The sequence below is a fragment of the Natator depressus genome, chromosome 17, assembly GCF_965152275.1.
Source record: "Natator depressus isolate rNatDep1 chromosome 17, rNatDep2.hap1, whole genome shotgun sequence".
Classification (NCBI taxonomy): domain Eukaryota; kingdom Metazoa; phylum Chordata; order Testudines; family Cheloniidae; genus Natator; species Natator depressus.
The window spans coordinates 11,954,993-11,975,646 of NC_134250.1; the positions used below are offsets into that span (position 1 = coordinate 11,954,993).

Consider the following 20,654-nt stretch of genomic DNA (forward strand, 5'->3'; position numbering starts at 1 on the left):
TGTAACTGAGGCAAGTGTGTCAATCTAGCAATGGCTTTCCAGGAATAGTCATCTAGGCACGTGTGTGTTTAACTGTAGATTTGACTGCACTGCAACCGGGAGTGCGATTGCAGAACATGTCGACACACTCGAGCTAGCTTACGGTACCCAGCTCGGGTACCAACAGCAGTGAAGCCACGACACCATGGACTTCAGTGCAGGCTAGCTGATCGAATAATTATCAAAGGACCCAGGAAGATTTGTACGGCCTGTTTGGAAGCCTGGACTGCCATGGCTGCACTGCTCTGGTACCCAAGCTGGGTTAAAGGCTGCTGGGGTGGGGTATGTTTACACATGCTGCAGTTACAGTCCCTGACTGCAGTATAAACATAGCCTCGGTCTCCTCTCAAATTGACAATGAAAAGTAACTGTAGCTAAGCCAAACTGAACATCTAGGTGCTCGTATGGCCCCATCACATCAGTGTCTAAGTATCTGCCAAGTATTTACAAATAGGTTTATTTTAAAAGGTATATTGAAATGCCCCATCTTGAGACAGTTGCTGCATGATGCACTGACTGCTGACCTCAAAGCAGAGAGACGAGATCGTGTCTCTGCCAGCATCCATGTTCATACAGGCATGGAGAAAGTGCAGCTACCAATTCTGTGCAAAGACTATTACGGCCACAGACCTAAGGAGCATGAAGCAAGCATAACATGACACCCCTGTGGAGGTTGTCAGCAGCAGGCAATGAACCAGTGACTTCTGGGTCTAAAACGATGAGCGTCTATTGCCCAAGCTAAAAGTCCCGCATGTGTGAGCTCAAAGGCCATAACTGCCTCTTAAAGCTTCAGATGGCCCTTCCACTTGAGGGAGACAGAGAGCCACACTAAGGATGGGTTACCCAACCATTACAGAATGCTATACAGAAAATCTCACATATGGAGATTAGCTTCTGCACCATGAACCTAAGGAAGAGCAAGGCTACCTGGAGTTGCAGTTGTATTTGCAGAGTAAAATTATCCAAGACTGGCACACAGGGAAAAAGCAGCAGCACCACTGTATTATGCATCAGCATAAAATGGTAGGAGGAAATAACATATCCTATTTAGTGCCAGCAAAAAGGGAAGAATTTTTAAAGAGAACTTATTTGATTTCCCTGGAAATCAAAGATCTCATGCACACACAAAAAAATATGCTCCCTTGTCATGGGTTTTTAAAATCCAAACATTGAAATAGAACTTTTAAACGCAACTGTACATGTATATTTCATATAAGATTATTTATTTCCAGGGAAAGTCAAATAAGTTCTTGACACCTCTTAAAAAAGTGCTTTCCCCTTATTTCTAGCACTAAATAACTATCCTATTTCCTCCTATCCTTTTATGCCGGTGCAGTTGGCTCCAACACAATAGCACTGAAACAACTTCTTGGATGTGCCAGTCTCTGTTACTTTTATTCTGAAAATACAACTGCAACTCCAGACAGCCTTGCTCTTCCTTAGGTTAATGGTGCTTAATAGATATGGATTATGGAAGCATAGTGAGACTGGGTCTCAAGTTCAAATCTCAGATGGCCACATCCATTGCTACATGGATTGAGCATCACTCCTGTGATTTATCTTCTGCTTAATTGGTATCACATTCCTCGGCTGAGCCTATTTAGACTTAAAATGAAACCACTGAAAAATAAACCATGTGTTTTCGGTGCACTAAAAGGAAAGACCTACTAAGGGAAAACCTATCGCCGCAAAAATATGCTAGGTGAAAATAGCACATTCAGGAAAGTCAATAAGTCATTTTCAACTGTTAAAAGCTATGCAGGAAGCCTGGCGATTCTTCTCTTAGGGCTCGTCTACACCTAAAACGCTACAGTGGTGCCAACATAAGTAGTAAATCAGGCTCACTCTTTTGACAGTTAAATGTGTATTTTTACACTCTCCTCACCTATAAGTGAAAAAAATACACACAGTTAAACAATATAGGTCAGGTCCCTCAGCTGGTTTGAATTGGCATATCATCATTTACATCAACAGAACTATGCTGATATACATCAGCGGAAGATCTGGCCCTACACTTCCACTGAACATTCAGAATCCTCCTCTTCCTCTTTCATCCACATCACTCTGTCCCAAGAAATAACTCCTTCTTTGCGTTAGTGAGCTCGTGGGAAGAGAGATTTGAGAAAATATATCTCAAATATATATTTGAGAAAAGTTTGAGATACACATTTTGATTGTTTTCCATTTCCTTATGGGATAAGACTTTCCCTGCTCTGAAATCTGCATTAGTCAGGAATTATTCCTTCTAAAATCCATCCTCAACAGCCTGAGCTATACAAGCCACCCACCCAAGTACCCTGCAGCACTCTTTTAATCATGTTCTAACACAACTGTTAGCATGGTTTCCCTGACAAATATGTACAGGGATTTTATGGCTAATATTTTTCTAGCAACAACCTTGTTTAAACATGATTGTTGCTGGTACAGCTCTGATCCACTACATTACTCATATACTGCCAAAAAGTCAGCCGCGTATACTCATGAAAGCACCAAGTCAACACTCTAGTTGGAAAAATGTTTTTCCAAGTTAGCAAAATCACTCTGGCTAAGAAAACATGCCACTTCCAAGAAGCACCAAGATCTTTCATGCTTTTAGGGCCAAATATTCAAACATGCATAACGCAGCTTGGGTAGATGCATACCAACCACCATGCAGGTCAGGTTGGCATGGGTACAAAGTTTCATGTATGAACATACCTCAACTTCAGTAGCTAAGGGCATGATCCAAAGCACATTGAAGACTGAAATCACTGGAACTTCAATTGATTTTAACGGGCTCGGAGTCAGGCCCAAAGTGGATTGTGTGGAAGTGTGCATGCAAATTTCTGTCAACTTGGCTGTAGCTTTTTAGCTAACCCTGCCACTCTTGTTTGTCACTGGACAAAGCATGGGGAAAGAGGAAACGCATCACAGTGAGCCATAAGAGAAATCATCTACTCTGCCTAACATATAGCGTTCCTACTGCTTTGCACAATGCAAATTGCTTTGGTCCCACCTCATGCAGCTATTACGCTGAGGAATGTTTTAGTCACTTGAGTTGGTTTTTCATATGCTAGCAGTGACCTGCTCTGTACAATGTCCCACTGCAGCAGTTGAGATCTTGTAGTTAACCTCTGTACAAAATACTGCAACCGTGCAGGGCTCTTCCTTACAGAAAACATTCCACCTGAGGAGCCAAGCGAGCTCAAGTCCGGTAACCTAAAGGGCAAAATGCAAATGCTTTTTTGTAGAATGGAGATTTCAACTAATTTACTGTTTACGAGTTACCAGGGTGTCTCCCCACACACACAGCAGATTTTAAAGAGGTGCCCGATGGGGTGATTCACATTTTAAAAAAACAAACAGAGTGAGTGGCTGAGCTGCCATGCTTACAGGCTCGGTCTAAATTTCTAGTTGTATCATATAGACTAAAGGCTGAAACTCCTCTCATAGCCATCCTTTTGTGCCTAAGTACTGGTATTAAACGAGGAAAAAGAGGGAGGGGAATAACACTGAGGTACACAAGGTCATTAGGCAACTGATGTCCACGTATATTAAATATTCTCTCAGATTTATATCCAGTGGCACTAACCCACCCAATGCATAACAATCATCACCACCACCCATGAGGAAAAAGCAACTGCGTGCTCTTTCAACTGCAATCTGTTTGTCAAGCCATTTATCTTCTGAAAAATGCAAAAACCAGTTCTTGATTAATAACCCTCAGATTTCTTTTTAATAGTTGTGCAACTAAAGCACAGCTCTATGCCAGGAGATCTGAATTCTATCCCCAGCTCTGGCAGCGATGTGCAGTGTGACCTCAGGCAAGTCACACATCAGTCTGTGCCTCAGTTTACCCATATATAAAAGGGGGTAAATAATATTTATCTACCTTTCAGGGGTGTTGTGGGACATAATCCATTAATTATTTGTAAACTACTTGAAGATTTGCAGATGGAAGGCCCTATAGAACAGCCAAGTAAATATTTTAAGTCTAATTTACAGAAGCACAGAAGAAACCTGCAACACTATGTACTTTTCTGAGAGTCAGAAAAGACCCTAAACAGAGTGCTCTCATTAGCACTACATAATACTAATACTATGCAGAGACCAGGAATAAGAACATTTTGTTCTATAGACTGCGCTTACAAATAAATGAAGGGGGAGGACATAGACGTGTCCCTCTGGATGAAATTGCAGAGATCATCATCAAAACCTTGCCTGAGCTATAGCTGTAACTTTACTGGGAGCCCATTTCTATCTTCTGTGATTCCATATGATGTGAGAAAGTTTCATTTGAGAGTCATGGAAACAGATTCCCAGGCCAATTTCATTCAGCCCAATAACTTATATTTAGTTAACACACATCTTCCAGAAAGGCATCCTGAAGAAGAGCTCTATGTAAGCTCGAAAGCTTGTCTCTTGCACCAACAGAAGTTGGTCCAATGAAAGATATTACCTCACCCACCCTGTCTCTCTAATATCCTGGGACCAAACACAGCTACAGCACTGCACAGAAAGACATCCATTCAAATACCCTTGCAAACTCCTTTGCAGTCTTCTGCTGCCCCACATACCCCATGGTTAGCAAGCGTCCGAACAAGAATCAAATTTTGTCCCAAATTTCACTATGAAATTTTATTTTAAACCCATTTTTAATTTATTTGATTTAGAAACCAAGGGTTTGCCATTCAACCCTGGAATAAATATAGGTCTTAGGCAGGCACCTTGTCTTCCAAGTATCAAGTTGGCATTAATTTTACAGCTACCGTAAGTGATTCACAGGAAAGGAAAATGGAAAGGGAGAAGCTAAGCAATTTGTTCGAAGCCATAGAGGAGCCAATGTCAGAGCCAGGGAGAGAATTCAAAAGTTCCTGGCTCTCAGGCCTGTGCTCAGACCACACTTCTCCCCAGGTAATATGTCAACTGTACTAATCGTACATATATAATGAAACAGCCAGTGTTAGGGGGAAGGATATTTCTGATTTATGTTCAAGTAATTGAGATCAGAATAGCTGCACTGAGGTCAGTTCAGCTATTCTGGATTTAACGCCTGTGGACCTGGGGCCAGAATCTAAAGCAGTGGCTGTATCTCCTCTGAAGTTACGCTACTGATCATGCAAACAAAAAGTGCTTGGATTTTCCTCTTCCTACGTTTGCCAAACTGCCTACCCCATTACACTACTTTACTCATGTTTATGACAGATTTTCATATTTGCACTGTCATCTTCTTTGCAGCAGCTTTTTCATCTTCTCCCCCTCCCTTACATTTTGCAAGCAACCAAAAAAACCTGACCAAATGTCTCCTTCATACTGACTTTCAACTCAAACATATGTCAATGTGAAAACCCACAAAGTGGTTCTCTAATGAATGCAGGCTGGTTCTCCAATAATCCCACCAACGGAAAAGAAAAACCATTTTAAGCTATGAAATTGTATTGCAAGACAGCAGACAAAGCAGTCAAACATGCATGCCTGGATACTACCTAAAAACACCAATTACCTTTTGTAGCACCATCAAGCATCCCCCAGACATCCAACAGACACACAATAATGAGGCAAGAACCTAGAAAGTTCAGAAAATTAATTCTATCTGCTCAAGAGAAGCCATGTTCAAATGGAGAGTGGAAACATTTGGAAAATGTCAGCTCTTGTACTATAAATATCGACAGATGGGGAAATTTAACAATCTCAACCATTAGAAATAAAATATCCATCTTCTTTGTTAAGCATTGAATGTTTTTTTTTCAAGTAGTCATCAGAAGAAACCTGCTGAATATGCCATTACCCAAAACAATCACATGGAAAAAATTGCATGTGTTTTCAAACCAGCACTTGGACATTTTAGCTTTGGCCTGTGGGGTGGTTGTTTCTTCATTATTTCAAACACACACGCACACATGTGCGTACACACACTATAATCAACCAACTTGGGGGGGGGGGGAAATCCTCTTGCTTCTGACCAGACAGATTGCTCTGCCCTTTAAAATTATCACGTGCTAAAAATCCAGTAAGCTCACTGAACCATTTTTCTACTCCTCTTAACTCCTGGAATTCAGGCACCAGTGCAACTTGAGGTTGCATCATCTATTGGTGTGTAAAAGAATCTTATTCCACCTCAACAGCCCACGTTACAAAACTGTTACAAGTAGATTTCTCAACATTGACAGACTCTGTCATCTCCTGTGGGAAAAGGCCCAAGGGAAGCCTGCAGTTTAGCTGTTCACATTTTTAATTTCCTGTAGACAAAACCACATTGGTCCCAATCCAAAAACTCCCCAGTATGTTACAGAAGAGAACCCAGTATTCCATAGTAAAAGTTGTTCATGGTCTGTCTAAGCGCCCCAGGAGGTTACAGGAGGAAGTTAGCCCTTCAGATTAACCAGTTGAGTACGTTCATTGTGGCTCATCTCCGGAAACTCTATTTATGAAGTTTTCACTCATCCACAAAACTCTAATCAACGTCAGTGGAAGTTTTGCCAGAGTAAAGCTGGAGGGACTGATTTTCAAAGGTGCTGAGCACTTGCAACTCCCATGGACTTCATTAGGAGCTGTGTGTGCAAAGTACTTCCGATGCTCTGGGGATGGGTGACATATGAAGGGATGATTAGTTGATAGGCTAAATAATCAGGTCCCTCAGGATTTGGCTTTTAGGTTCCAATCCTGCAAAGATTCAAATGTATGCTTCACTTTACACACTGAGTGGCCTCATTGACGCCAATGGGAATATATGCAGTGTGCAATTTAAGCACACGCATAAGACTTTGCAGGAGAGAGGGCCTAAAGTCTATAAAACTTGACCTGGCAGGTAGAAGATTAAAAAGCAAATCCAAATGTAGTTACTTATGTTACTGCCGTAAAATTCTGGAGGGAAGAAAAAAAACTGTACATACCTCGGGCATCAAAGAATTCATCGTCTGAGCTCTCCACAGAGTCATTAATGATGTTCTGCATGTGCCACTTAGTGCCACTGAATCTGCGTGAACCAGCTGGAAGTAAAGACAGACTCACATTAACAAAATGAAATGATGATCTGCTCGCCAAGCTAAAAAAGAAAAAGTCTAATTAAGTCCTCATAAATTGTGCGAGATGCTCATTTTAGCCAATTCATGTTTTTTAACCTAATGAGAGGGCCACTCAGAACATGTGGGATGACAGCAAAAATTATACCTTCTGCAAAATCTGAGTTAGAATGATTAAAGCAAACCCTTTGTTCAGGTTCAGTGTGCAATGCTCTCCCCAAATGGAGTGACTTAAGAGACAAAGAAAAATTCCACTCATTTGAACTTGTCAGACCATTACATTCCAAGCTCGCCCTCAAGCTGTGCAAATACGTCTAAAGGCAGAAAGAAGCATTTCTTAGGGACAGCGGAGCAGCTCACATTAGAACTGAATTTCTTCCATAGCTCTTATGAAGATGCACCCTTCTGTTTGGCTTGCAGATTTGCATGCAGACTACTGAATTTCCTCAAATGAACATCAAAGAGCTTTGGTTTTCTTTATTATTAACATAAATGTTCCTGTAGCTTTTGACAGAAGCTTGACATTTGAAGATAAGAAGGCCAAAGCATTTTGGGAGAGCTAAATAACAGTGTCACATTAATATAGCTCAGACACATTATATAACCTTACACTGATATGAAAACATGAAGCTATCTGCGCAGTTTGCATCATCCATTCCTCATATGTGATGGTGTGTGGTACCTGTGTATGACAGAACTACACCACACTTTCAGATAGGATGTAAGAAATGTCTATAAGAACTGAACCATGCAGAGATACACATAACTAGGGAGAAAGCTAGAATTTGGCCAGCATTCTCCTGGGCTAATATTGCCACAATTTTCATTCCATTTAGTGCATTCATATACACAGGCTGTATTTTATTTCTGCAAATGAGAGGCTGTATCACAAGACATGTACACTTGCAACCCCGCTTCAAGCCAATGGGAAGGCCAAGGGGAAAAGGTCCATCATTAACATTTTAGAACTAAATTAATCTTTTCATGAGCATCTACTTGCCATATCAAAACAGCCCCCTAAGTTTTAGTCACTTAGTGAGCCCTGAGAAGAGGTGGATTCAAACTATGATGGCCCAATTGGCCCATCTTAATTTGAGGGCCTTCTGGCAAACCTTATGATTACCTAGTAGTAATACTTCACTCTTGTAATAGGGCTCTTCATGCTTAGACCTCAAAGTGTGTTACAAAGGAGGTCAGGATCACAACCCCCATTTTTACAAATAGCAAAATGGAGGCACCGATTGGTGAATCAACTCACCCAAGGTCACCCAGTGTCAGAGCTGGGAAAAGAACCCACCTTTCTCCAAGTCCTAGTCGAGCACCCTGTCCAATGGACCATGCTGCCTCTCAATCTTTATAACCCTCTCTCTCTCCCTGGCTGTTCCCCCCCACCCCCACCCAACTCAGAGTGCCACAGAGAAGAGGAGACACCATCCTGGCATTAACTAACATGGTGGGGATTTAATAGCCAAACCAAATCTTTTCCCCATCTAGCATTTTGGTATAGTCCTTGATAAAGAGATTGGGCCAACCACAGCATTTGGCTTTTGATCTGAACTCTGTCCATCTTCTAGTTGACATCACCTTTCTGGTACTCATTAGCGACAACTGACGTACCTTGTTAATGCGGAAGGTTTTGGACTCCTCAGAGAAATCCACAGTCACCAAGATATGTGATTTCGTTGTATGATAATGTAAGTGCAGAGCTACCCACTTAGCAAATGCCTAGGCAACAAGCAAGCATGGTAAGCTTTTTAGCAATCTTCATTTCTATGTGGCCAGAATCAATAATGCACCGTGCTGTAATCAAACCCTCCCAGAAAAAGCCTTTGTCCATTTCACTTTAATATAAGTCAGTAACATCACTGCCACTGACCAACAGAAGTGTTTCAAAGCAAGAGGAATGATTCAGTACTGTAGTCTCACTGCAGGACTTTTGCGGGGAGTTTACTTTATGAATGCTATAAAGGAATTTATATTAGTACATATTTTAAACCCCCCCCCTTTCTTCACTCACACACAGAGTAGAACCCATATTTTACAAATTAACAGGACTGAGGGGTTCATAAAAATTGAAAAGCTCATACAATTGAACATGTCAAAATTACAGTAGATACAGTGCAAAGGTAGCAGTACGCTGCACTGCGTCACTTTCTCAGTGTCCTTCAAACCACTGCGAAACAATTTCCAATTCATTGGGATGTGCAAGGATGAGAACTTGTTCTTCATCAACTATCTTTTTGAAGACAATGTACCTCAGAGCCTTAATAGTTCCCTCCATCCCTTTTAGGGAAGTTGTCATTCAACAGCAAGTTTTCAATCACACTTAAGTTTTGTATACACTACATACTTACTTCGGTATAACTACATCACTCAGGGATGTGAAAAATGCACACCCCTGAACAACGTTGTTATATTGACCTTATAGAACTGTCTACACAGGAGGTTATCGGCAGAAGAGCTTCTCCCAACAACATAGTTACCACCTCCTATCTGCTTAGAGTGTCTTCACCAGATACGCTACAGTGGCATGCAGCTGCACCAATGTAAACTTGTAGTGTAAACCTGCCCTCAGTCAGTGAATAAGTCACAATTAACACAAATGCTTCAGCTACCAGAGGAGTTGTGCAGCAATACTCCATTCCAGAGATGCTAGTCTCAATCTCTCTCATCTGCATACAAACCTCCTTTCCTTCAGTGATAGTTAAAGTGCCATGCCAGGCAACCACCCTATTACTAGGGACATTATCAAGTTAAAAATCATTTGAGCTGGCCAGAAGACAGAATCCCTTCCTGCCTCCACCCGCATAGAAAATTTCAACAAGAAGTTTTTTTGGTTTATTTTTATAATGGAAAAGTTTTTGGCCAAACCCCCACCCCCCACACACATTTGGGCCAAAAAACAAATAGTTTCAATTTGGAAATGCTGTCATAGTGCCTCACGGGAGCTGTAGTTCAAGTGGTTTATGCTCCTATTCTATTCTATAGGCAGAGCTCCCTGGTCTGACTACATTTCCCATGATGCAAGACAGTGATGTGAGGCAGTTGCATCATGGGAGTCTTTGGTCACGGTGCATCATGGGAGATGTAGTCCACTGCCAACAATGAAGACACCCTTACCCACCTTACTAATAACTGGAGAGAAGGGCCTGTGCTGAAGTTCTGATCCAAACATGAATCTGAATTGTGCCAAAAGGCCAGGAGCAGGAAGGAGAGTTCAGATCCAGCACCTAAGATCAATGTTTTTTAACCTTTCTAGATTGGTGATGCCTTAATTTGAAGTCAAAAATCTTCATGACCCACCCTCCCTTACATTTACTATAAAGATAAGAATAAAAAAGTATCAGTGATAAAAATGATAAACCTATACAATGTAATTGTGTGTTTCAAGAGATTGACAGAGAATACTTGACCTTGAAGGACAGGGGACTATGGGAAGTGAGATTTTCTTTGCTTTAGCTTGTAATAAGATTTTCAGCACCTCACAATCTCCAATTATCTTTAATGACGCTCCCGGGGGGTTGCAACTTACCTATTGAGAAACACTGCCTTCGATCATCAAACGTGGATATGAGGGTACTTCATGCTATATATGCCATCTGTAGTTATTTTTGTATCTCTATAAAGTTGGGAAAGGGAAATAGACAAACAAGGAGCACTCTGGTGAAGTAGCCCAAGGCTATGGTTACCATCGCTGAGGGAGAATGTTTATTTGTTTTTAAAACTACTTTTCCCAGTGGAATAAAAATAAATGATTCAAACATTTCTAAAAGGCTTCGGCTTTAGACAAACTTGTTTTGTGAAACCAAAGGGCTAGATCCTTATTCCCTTATCCATGCCGAGTAGTAGAGCTGGGCAAAACTTTTCTCAGTTAAATAACTTTATTTGTTGAAAAATGCAGTTTCAGGTGGACTGAAACAATCCACAAATTTGACATGAATTCACGGAATAGTTTCAAACAACCCCCTCCCCCCCCCGCCCCTTTTCAGGTTAAATTTACGAGGGGACTCAAGTGCCATCCACAGAAAGGAAGGAGGAGGAGATGGTGATATCCTCATATCTGAAAGCCTATGCTGTCTCCTGGGTGTAATTTGTAAAGTCATATGTAAAAAAGCCAAAAATGGCTCAGAACTTAAAAAATTGGATGGTAACTGACCATGAAACCCAGTGATGATTCAGCCTGGTGATATTCTGAACAAAGATCTCTCACTGTGCTTTTAGCTGCTTCCTGTGCTTCACATTGACTCAACAGAAACTGTAGACTTAAGAGTGACACACAGAGTGACATTCCTGGACTCTTAATATACAGATAGCTCAGTGCTTAGGGCACCCACCTGCATTGGGGAAGACCCAGTTTCAAATCCCTGCTCTGGAGCAAGGATCTGAACCTCAGTCTCCCACATCCCACGTGAGTGTGCTAACCACTGGGCTAATGGGTAAAAGGGGGACACTGCCTGCTCATTTCCATTTACTTTTGTTTATAAAAGATTAAAATGCCCAGAAATAAAAATTTTCTTTTGGATCAAAATGTTTCATTTGACCTGAAATGAAATTTTTGTTTGCTTTTTGAATTTGTTAAAAATTCTGAATTTTTTTAAATTTTGGTTTGAGTCAAACTGATTTTTATTTTTCAGAACTGCCAGCAAACTGGAAAATCAACTATTTGCCCAGTTCTACTCAGAAGCACCTGATTGCACAGGTAAACCCATTGGTTTCAACACTATTGCTTGTGGAGGAAGTAGTAGAATCTGGCCCTAATATTTGACCTGACCACCCCTTATTTAAACAAAGGAGCTTCCCATGTACATTGATGCTCAGATTGCAGAATCTGGTATGACACGGAGAGCTCTAAAGATGTTTTACCTTCTGGTTTCCTGTTTATCTCACATAGAGAAGGCTGAATTGGAAGAGATACTGTAATGATTTTACTAGAAAGTGGCAAGTCTTCCTTCCCCAAAGGGAAAAAAACATGTCTGTACCAAGGGGATATGCTGATGTTATCTGAACTGCTCTTTCATTAAGGAGCTGCCTAATAGCTGTGTAAACCTCTCATTGAGGTCCACAAAGGGATTAGGAGTGCTAAAAGATTTGCTTTAAATGACAACGTTTATTACAGTAGTTCATTCGCACCTGGTTGTGTCAGCACTCCCATTGTAAGCCTTTATCTACAGGGGGTTTATATCTTGGCTGTAAGAAGTCTCTCTGGGCTGAATCTTGGCAAAAGAGGGGTTTTTTGGACTTGAATTTCAAAAATATCAGCCTGGCTTTTGCACCAGAACAAAGGTTTTAATATACATTTTGCTGAGTCTGGAAAACACCTGTGACTGCCAAGTTAAGTAACCACATATGACACTACCATTCCATTTTCCTCCTTTAGACAACACAGCACCGATTAATGAATCCTAGACTGCAAGTTCTCTGGGGCAGGGACCGTCTTTGTATAATGCATTCATACATTGCTCAGTACAACAGGGCTTGGATCCACAACTACAATGAAAATATAAAATGGAAGGGGTTGTAGAGTTGTACAGGATGATATTTATTATGACCCCAGAGGGCTTTCACACAGCTGAAATAGTGTATGTTTGGTTTTACAGCTGAGTGAAGTCATTTATTTTTCCCACTGATGAGAATTTTGCGAAAACATTTTAATCTGTGAAAAATATCAAGAAGCAAAGTAAAATTTTGCTATTGTAGACAGCCCTTTCAGGACAAGCCTACAGGGGACTGGGATTCTTTGTCTCAGGTCTGAACCAACTAAACCTACGTTGCATACAGGGCAGTGTTTCTCAACCAGTGGGTCACGACCCCCAGATCACGATCCCAGGAGTTGTGGGGCATCAAAAATGTTATTACAGTCTAATGCAAAGAAATCCTTACTCCACCACACCTTTACCCTTTAAGTTTAAGTACTCTGCCAACCTCTCAAAACACACATACCTGCATATAAATTGTACAGACTTACCACTGTTCTCACTGACACTTTTTTACTCCTATTTATTTTTTAAACTCAAGTTTATACTATATGTAAGAGAGCTGTCAACATATTTTTATTTAGACTAAGGAGTCTCCAGCTCCTTGACAGCGTATAGCTTCTAGGTCTGTTCAAGTTCAGGCTGCTTTGTGCCAGACTCCAGGCGCCAGGCTACTTGAAGGGGAATCCTGCACAGGGAATCCTCCTGTAGCCCAGAACAATCATAGCAGTTCCTATGACATCCCCACCTATCCTCCTTCTCTTGTGGCAGTGTCTGGGGAAAAGAGGTATCCCTACAACCTAACAGTCCCTGGCTGTTGGCATTTGGGTTCTGCTGAGGACGTAGCCCTTAGTTTTTAACCTTGGTGATTCTCAAAATATCATACTTCGAAACAGTGACTTGTCCTTCAGAGCATGAAAAAAATATAAGGCTGTTTATACCAGGCAAGGATACTTTCAACACCCTAAAAAGTCCTGGACCACTATGACCCTAAAAATATGGTGTTTTACAGCAAACCCATAATGAGGGGGTGCTCTACAGACTCCTTCAGCCAAGTCTGCTACCCTCTAACAAAGAAGGAGAAAAAACCTCCACGGAAGTACAGATCTCGGAGGAATGGATGATCTAACAGAATCACAAAAATTAGTCATGGAAGAGACCAACATATTTCCTATGATTCACCTTGTCCATGTCGGGGGGAAAACAGTGATTAATTAATGGTAAAGGCAAATTTAACCTTGTAGCTAAACAATATTCAGTCTGTCACTGGTCACAGTACTATTATTACTTTAATCAATCCCATCTGACACAACAGGCGGTGTTCTTAATGTAATGTGCATAAACGTATTGTGTCCCATTATTGCTAATGAAAATGGCACCCATGGAGTAACACCTTGATAATGTAGACTAATACGCATGAACACAAGGAATACTAATGTTGTTTCCTATTAAATAGCACCCACTTATGCTGAAGTGCTCCCAAACTCCCAGTGCTCCCTTTAATTTAAACTGGAAAACCTCCAAAGCAGGAGTTAATTGAGTGCTGCATCTGATTAGTAAAAATGTTTATGACTTGCTTTGACTCCCTCTGCTGCATATAGCAAGATGCCTGAAGGACAAGTTATTTTCCATCTCATTTTAGGGTAAGGACTGTTTAAAGCCTTTACATTTAAAATGTGAAAGTTGTTATAATTAATTCAGACACCAGAATCTCTAACATCACTGCTGCAGTTTATTTTATTACCTAAATGGGATGTTACATGTTGATTTAAGAAACACATAAGCAATGAGCTAATCCTGAGCCTGTCGGAGACCAACCATGCCCAAAATTTGAATCTTCACATTACACTTCTTTTCAGCGACCCCCTAAACCATAACTGCTTCAAAAAGGGAATTTCCATCCCACAGGAAATTCTGATTTAAAAAAAAAGTTCCAAACTGGGATGAAAAGTCAAAATATAGCACAGAACAGAAAATTCAAAAAAAGAAGGCAGAAACACTTTGCACATTTCCAGTTGAAACATTTCAGCATTTCCAATTTAAATATCTTGTTTCGTTTATTGAACTAATTGAAATATTTCGTTTTGGCTTGGTTTAACATGAATCTCCATCTTCCTGAGCTGCCGCAGCACTTTATAGGAATCTGATGGGGCCTTGAAGCAACACTCCTACAACTTCATGAGCTGGGCTCTCTTGACCAACTACATTTCCCATGATGGACCACGGTCACATGCCTCCCATCACACATCACATGAATTCAACAAGAAGGGAACCTACATTGCTTCTTGGGAGATGTAGTCCAGCCACAGAGCCCGGTCCATACAGGAGAAGGCAGTGGGGGGACGGAAAGAGACTCCCAAACTCTAGTTCCCATGAGCTACCATGGCAGCTCAGGCTAACACAGATTAATGCCAAACTGATGCCCAACGAAATCAGAGACACAAGGTGGGTGAGGCACTATCTTTTATTGGACCAACTTCTGGTTAGTGAGAGAGACTAACAAGCTCAGAAGCTTAAATTTTTCCCCCAAACAGAAAAAGTGAAATACTTTGGCATATTGAAATTTTTCACCACAGAAAGTTTTAATTGTGGAAACTGCACAGTGTCCTATTGAAAAGGACACTGATGGAAAGTTCCTGTCCATTCTCCGTATTCCATCCCTCCCCCACCATTCAACACAAACCATGAGTTCACTAAACCCAGACCGCCTATATCCCCTGCACATCCTGTACCCACCCAGCCTCCCACTTCTCCACCAAGCAACATCCTTCAAATCCTTCCTTTTAACTCATTCCTTCTAGGAACGTTTCCCAACTTCTTCTCAAGTTATGTCCAGACTACAGTTTATCTCGGCATAATTTATGTCAATCAGAGGGGTAAATAAATCACCCTCTGGAGCGATAAAAGTTACACTGACATAAACGCCGGTGTGGACAGCGCTATGTTGGTGGGAGAGCTTCTCCTGATGACATAGCTGCCACCACTAGCAGGAGCAGGAGGAGTTAAACTGACAAGAGACCTCTCTCCCTTCCGTTTAGATCGGCTACATTAGAGAGCTTACAGCTGCACCACTGTAAACTCTCTAATCTGCTCTCAGCTAAACCCTACACACCCTTCCTTTTCCTGAACTATTGTCCTACATTTCATCTTGTCTAGCATATCCTCAGCTCCTTAGAGAGGTATTATGCCTGCATCGAGGGGTCCAATCCTGCAAACGCCTACTGCCATGTGCTAGCATGCAATAGAATCATTTAAAAGAATAAGACTACAATTAGTAAGTAGTAATCAATATTGTGTCAAATTCTCTGCTGATCTATATTGGCAAACAGCTCCAATGAAGTCAGTGGCGCTGCACCAATTTACCCTAGGAGATGATTTGACCCAACATCAGGTTGTAAGTGCTTGCAAGATCAGGCCTTACGTTTATCAGCATTAGGCTCTAGGTCAAGAGCTCTGTGAATTGATGGGGCTGTACTGAGATTGTGGCCATTCATTTTACTTATGTTAGGCTCTTGCATTGCAGGGTAACACTGCATCAGAGAAGAACAGTACCTTGCTTTTAATACAAGTGAAAAATTAAAAACTATCCAAGCCCAGTATCTTGTCAACTCATTAAATACCACCAGAGCCTCTTTCAACATTTTCCTTTATTACCCTGGCTTTAGAGCAGGGGTTCTCAAACTTCATTGCACCGCGACCCCCTTCTGACAACAAAAATTACTACATGACCCCAGGAGGGGGGACCGAAGCCTGAACCTGCCCGAGACCCATCACCCCGGATGGCGGGGCCAAAACTGAAGCTCAAAGGCTGCAGCCCCAGGCAGGGGGCCTGTAACCTGAGCCACGCCAGCCAGGGATGAAGCCCTCGGGCTTCAGCTCCAAACCCCAGCAAGTCTAACAACAGCCCTAGCAACCCCATTAAAACAGGGTCGCAATCCACTTTGGGGTCCCAACCCACAGTCTGAGAACCGCTGCTTTAGAGCAAAAGTGTTTACCAACATAAAAGTACTCAGCTGGGATCATGAACCAAAATAGTCTATTTCTCAAACCCCAGCCTTTGCACAATCATAAAGTGGTTGGTGTCTTTTCATTCACACAGACACAAGCCCCAAAGTATAATTAGATGTCTGCTCAGCCACTCAGAAATGGAAGCAAGACAGATTTTTTCCCTCCCTTTCTTTTCAGTATCTGTGCATTTCTGCAATTCATCCTGTTAATTGCTGTCAGAGCTACCCATCTAGCTCATCAACATTAACAGCATGCAGTGATAACCCTTTCTCCTACTATAAATAGGAGGACAGTGTGACAAGTGTGGGACCAGAGGAGAAAGCCTGGGATATAATCAATGGCTCATACGGTAAAGCAGCAGTTAGTCACTTCCATTGCTACTGTATTGTTTACAGATACAGACCTGGCTGAAAATCTAATTTCTGTCTTTAACCCTCTTGTGGTTCTTTCCAATACCAGCACTCTCTCCTGCTTTTGAAATGGGCTAAAGTGGATTAATATCAATATTTTTATCCCAGCAGCAAAGCACAAATTTTCAATATGAATTAACAGGTTGTCAGTAAACACTGCCTGTTTCTTATTTTCCGTCCTTATTCTGAAAGCTATCCCCTCCTTCCCACTATGTCATTCGGATTACTTGGAGCTCCAACAGGATCAGTGCTGGTGGCCCAATTTAAATTGCCTGAATATGGATTACTTGCTGTAGTAAATATAATGATCATTAGTAAAAAGTCAGCACTTGCCCACCACAGGTTTCCATAGTTACTGGTATGCATGGGGGGGAAGGGAGGGCGATGAGTGGAAATATGGTATCTCAAACACACTGTGCAGTAATTCTTAACAAGAGGCGGCTCCTTTTTCCTAGTTTCATATTGAAGAATATCAGCTTGCCCCTACATTATAGCTAATACCAATGAGTAGAATTCTCCTGATAAAGTCTCTTTCTGCTTTGGCTTCCATTAACAATCATGGAAAATAATCTTTCCATCCAAATGTCCCATCTAGAATAATTTAGCAAACCTAAGTAATTTTGTAAATGAACCAAATATTAATTATGGCTACAGGGGAGGTCCTTTTGTAACTAACTTCTCTAATCTGAGAGGTTTCAGAGTAGCAGCCTTGTTAGTCTGTATCCGCAAAAAGAACAGGAGGTACTTGTGGCACCTCAGCGACTCTAATAAATTTGTTAGTCTCTAAGGTGCCACAAGTACTCCTGTTCTTTTTTCTAATCCGATACAACCTTTTAGAATTTACATTCACTTCCTAAATGAAATGTTTGCAGGTGTGCACATTTCATGTAAATAGAAGTCCACTGTCATTACATTTCATTCTAGAAATAAACCGGAAGCAACGCTCTGGCTCTGAACTCATCCCAAGCCCCATAGGAGGGGTAGGAGGAGAGGAAAGGGGAGGCATTTGACTGCAGATCCAGAATTTGCAGCTTTGGTCCCGCCTCTAATTTATTCCTTTTGTCTAGCTTTTAAGGGAAAATTAGAAAGAAAAGATTTGATTAAGTCTCTCCTTTAAGAGCACAGAGGAAAACTTTGCTCAATTTCAGCTTTTTTCTACGTAGTGACACCAATCAATGTAAAAATGCAGTGTATTGTAAGCTAGATGACTGTTCTCTCTGTTTCTGCTTTGCACCGAGAGAGATCTGGGCCAAATCAATAGGCACCAAGAGAAAGACAAGTGTTAATTTTCAGCTCTTATGGGAAGACAGGCAAAATACCTTCAATTATAAGGGAATCTCTTTATAAGAGCTGTTACAGCACTGCTTCTTCTCCCAAAAACTGCAGTGCTGTATTGCTCACAAACGGCAATCCCAGAGGATAGGGACAATAAATGATTCTAGGGTGACACTAAGATGGACCTAAGCAGGAAAAATTCAGGTCCAGATTTCTGAACATCCTAAATTTCAAGCGTGTTTGGAATTCAGGATTTTGATTCGGACCACTTGGAAGATTAGGTCCAGTTGCTAAAGATTCAGTTTAAAGATCTAAGAGTCTGGATCTTGCACATCTGTAGGACAATTCAGTTTATTGAAAGAAACAAAAAGTTTGCCAAGGTATTTAAGTGGAGCTTACTGGAAAACGGGCTATTCCCCCACCCCCGCAATGAAAACTTTGACAAAAAAATTGCCATTGAAAAATTCAAGATTAAAAAAAAAAAACCACTGAAATATTCCAATTAAGAAATGTTGCTATAGTGCCTCACAGGAGTTGTCGTTTGGGTGCCTCATACTCCCTTTCTCCTCTATAGGTTGGACGCCTTAGCTGAATTACATCATCCATGATGAACCACTGTGTTCCCTCATTGTGATGGGACGTGTTTTCATCCTGAGAATCCCTGGCTGTGTTTCATCACAGGAGACGTGGTGCAGCCCCAAGAGAAGAACTGAAACATGAGGAAAGCAAATCCCAGCTCCCATGAAGCGCTGCAGGGAGATGTCCAAATCAAAATTTTCACATGCATTTTTTTAAATGAAAAAAAGTCAACAATTTCCATAAGAAGCTGACTCAATTTTAGACTAAAGTGTGTTCTCTCAAAAAAAAGGAGAACAATTGATTTTTTTGGTGTGGGGGTCAAAATCAGTTTCAATCCAACCTTTTTTGACTGGCCTTACATTTAAGAGCCAAGGAACTGAACACCAGCACCAAGAGATTGCTGAAGAGTTCGCAATTAAGTTGTGCTAATCAACAGGATAGAGCAAATCTGACTGCAGAGACATCAATTCAGGCATCAGCTGCTTGTTCATTTTGTCTGCACGTTGCTGAAAAAAAAAAACACATGCAAGCTGACTTTTTTTTTTTTTTTTTTTTTTTTTTAAAGTGGCATGTTTACAACTCTACTGCACACCCCCAACAACGGGTGCAGTCTAGCAGCAAATTATATAATAAGCTCCTGTTTAGAAACATTACATAAAATACATATGGTGCAAAAAGTTTTATATTTAAAGATGCGCTCTCTTTTGATCAACAATACATTAAAAAAAACCAGTGGTGACTGACACCTCGCTGGTACTCAGGCTAAATTCAAACGTAAGGAACAATCCTGCAGCACTGCGGAGTCTTCTGCAAGGTGTCTCCGAATCCCAGTGAGGCCACAGAATTCAGGGCGTTCAGCACCTGGCAGATAAGGCCCTTATGGAGAGAACTAATGAAGCTGGAAAAATGCACTGTGGAGGCATTCACATCTAGGTCACCACTTCAGATCTGCTACAGACTAGCAATTCTCAAGAGAGTTGCTGAAACAAATTGGTGATTGTCTCTATCCCTAAACCACCACCCTCAGTTGGCACTGGCTGGCAAAATGCAAAAAGACTATGAATGGCCCTTGAAGGCAGAACTCCCTTCTAGCCCATACAGATGCTCTTTCCAGAGGCATGTTGACAGGGCGATATAAGAAAAGCTTACACTTACTACTGCTAGCTGTGCTAAACCTATCCCACGGAGGAGTTCTGGGCCAAATCCTCAGCAGGCATAAAATCAGCTGACTTCAGTGGAGCCATGCCAATTTACACCAGCTAAGGATCTGGCCTTCACTTTGCCGGGGTGTCAGTCCGGAACCTCCTTCTAGCCCCACATGTTCAAAATTATAAGATAAACTCATAATGGGTTGAGGTAGGAAGGCTGGAGTATGCATCAATACAAAAAGTGCTATTCTAAAGAACCTGGCATGTCCCAGAGTCTTGAAAATGCTGCTTTAAAAAGATTGTAATTTCTGGCTCCACCACAGGCTTTTCCAAGACTGAACTACAGCAGCAGACTGAGTAAGAGCAGACCACAAGGGACATGAAACAACCATCCATCACTTCTCCCATCCCTTTCCCAACAGTTCAGTTCTGGAGGCAGTGCATGCCTTTTACTTCATTAACTCACATGACCAGTCACATGTGTTCAGCTGCCAGGTGTCACACACTTGAAAGGAAGGAAATGCTCTCCTTTTAAAACGTTAAAGATTTTAAAACATGCCTTAAGTAGTAAAAATCTCCCCCTTGTGCTGAAAGATTCTGCTGTGCACATTTTGCAATGAGATTTAAAATCTCACTCTGGTTTCAGCAATCTCCCTCATTCAAATGGTCCCAGCTCAACAATAGATTGAGCAAATCACTGATGGATATATATATATATAT

The 20,654-nt window shown here is 41.3% G+C and overlaps 1 protein-coding gene across 6 annotated transcripts in view; it reads right to left on the minus strand.

Moving 5' to 3' along the window:
* The window catches only part of PITPNM3 (PITPNM family member 3), a 347,956-nt gene that overhangs the window by 237,448 nt on the left and 89,854 nt on the right, over positions 1 to 20,654 (minus strand). For all 6 annotated transcript variants that reach the window (XM_074974515.1, XM_074974517.1, XM_074974516.1 and 3 more), the window contains exon 2: positions 6,912 to 7,007. In XM_074974515.1, the coding sequence (XP_074830616.1) occupies positions 6,912 to 6,972 (61 nt within the window). In that variant the 5' untranslated portion in view covers positions 6,973 to 7,007. The remainder of the gene's footprint in view (positions 1 to 6,911; positions 7,008 to 20,654) is intronic.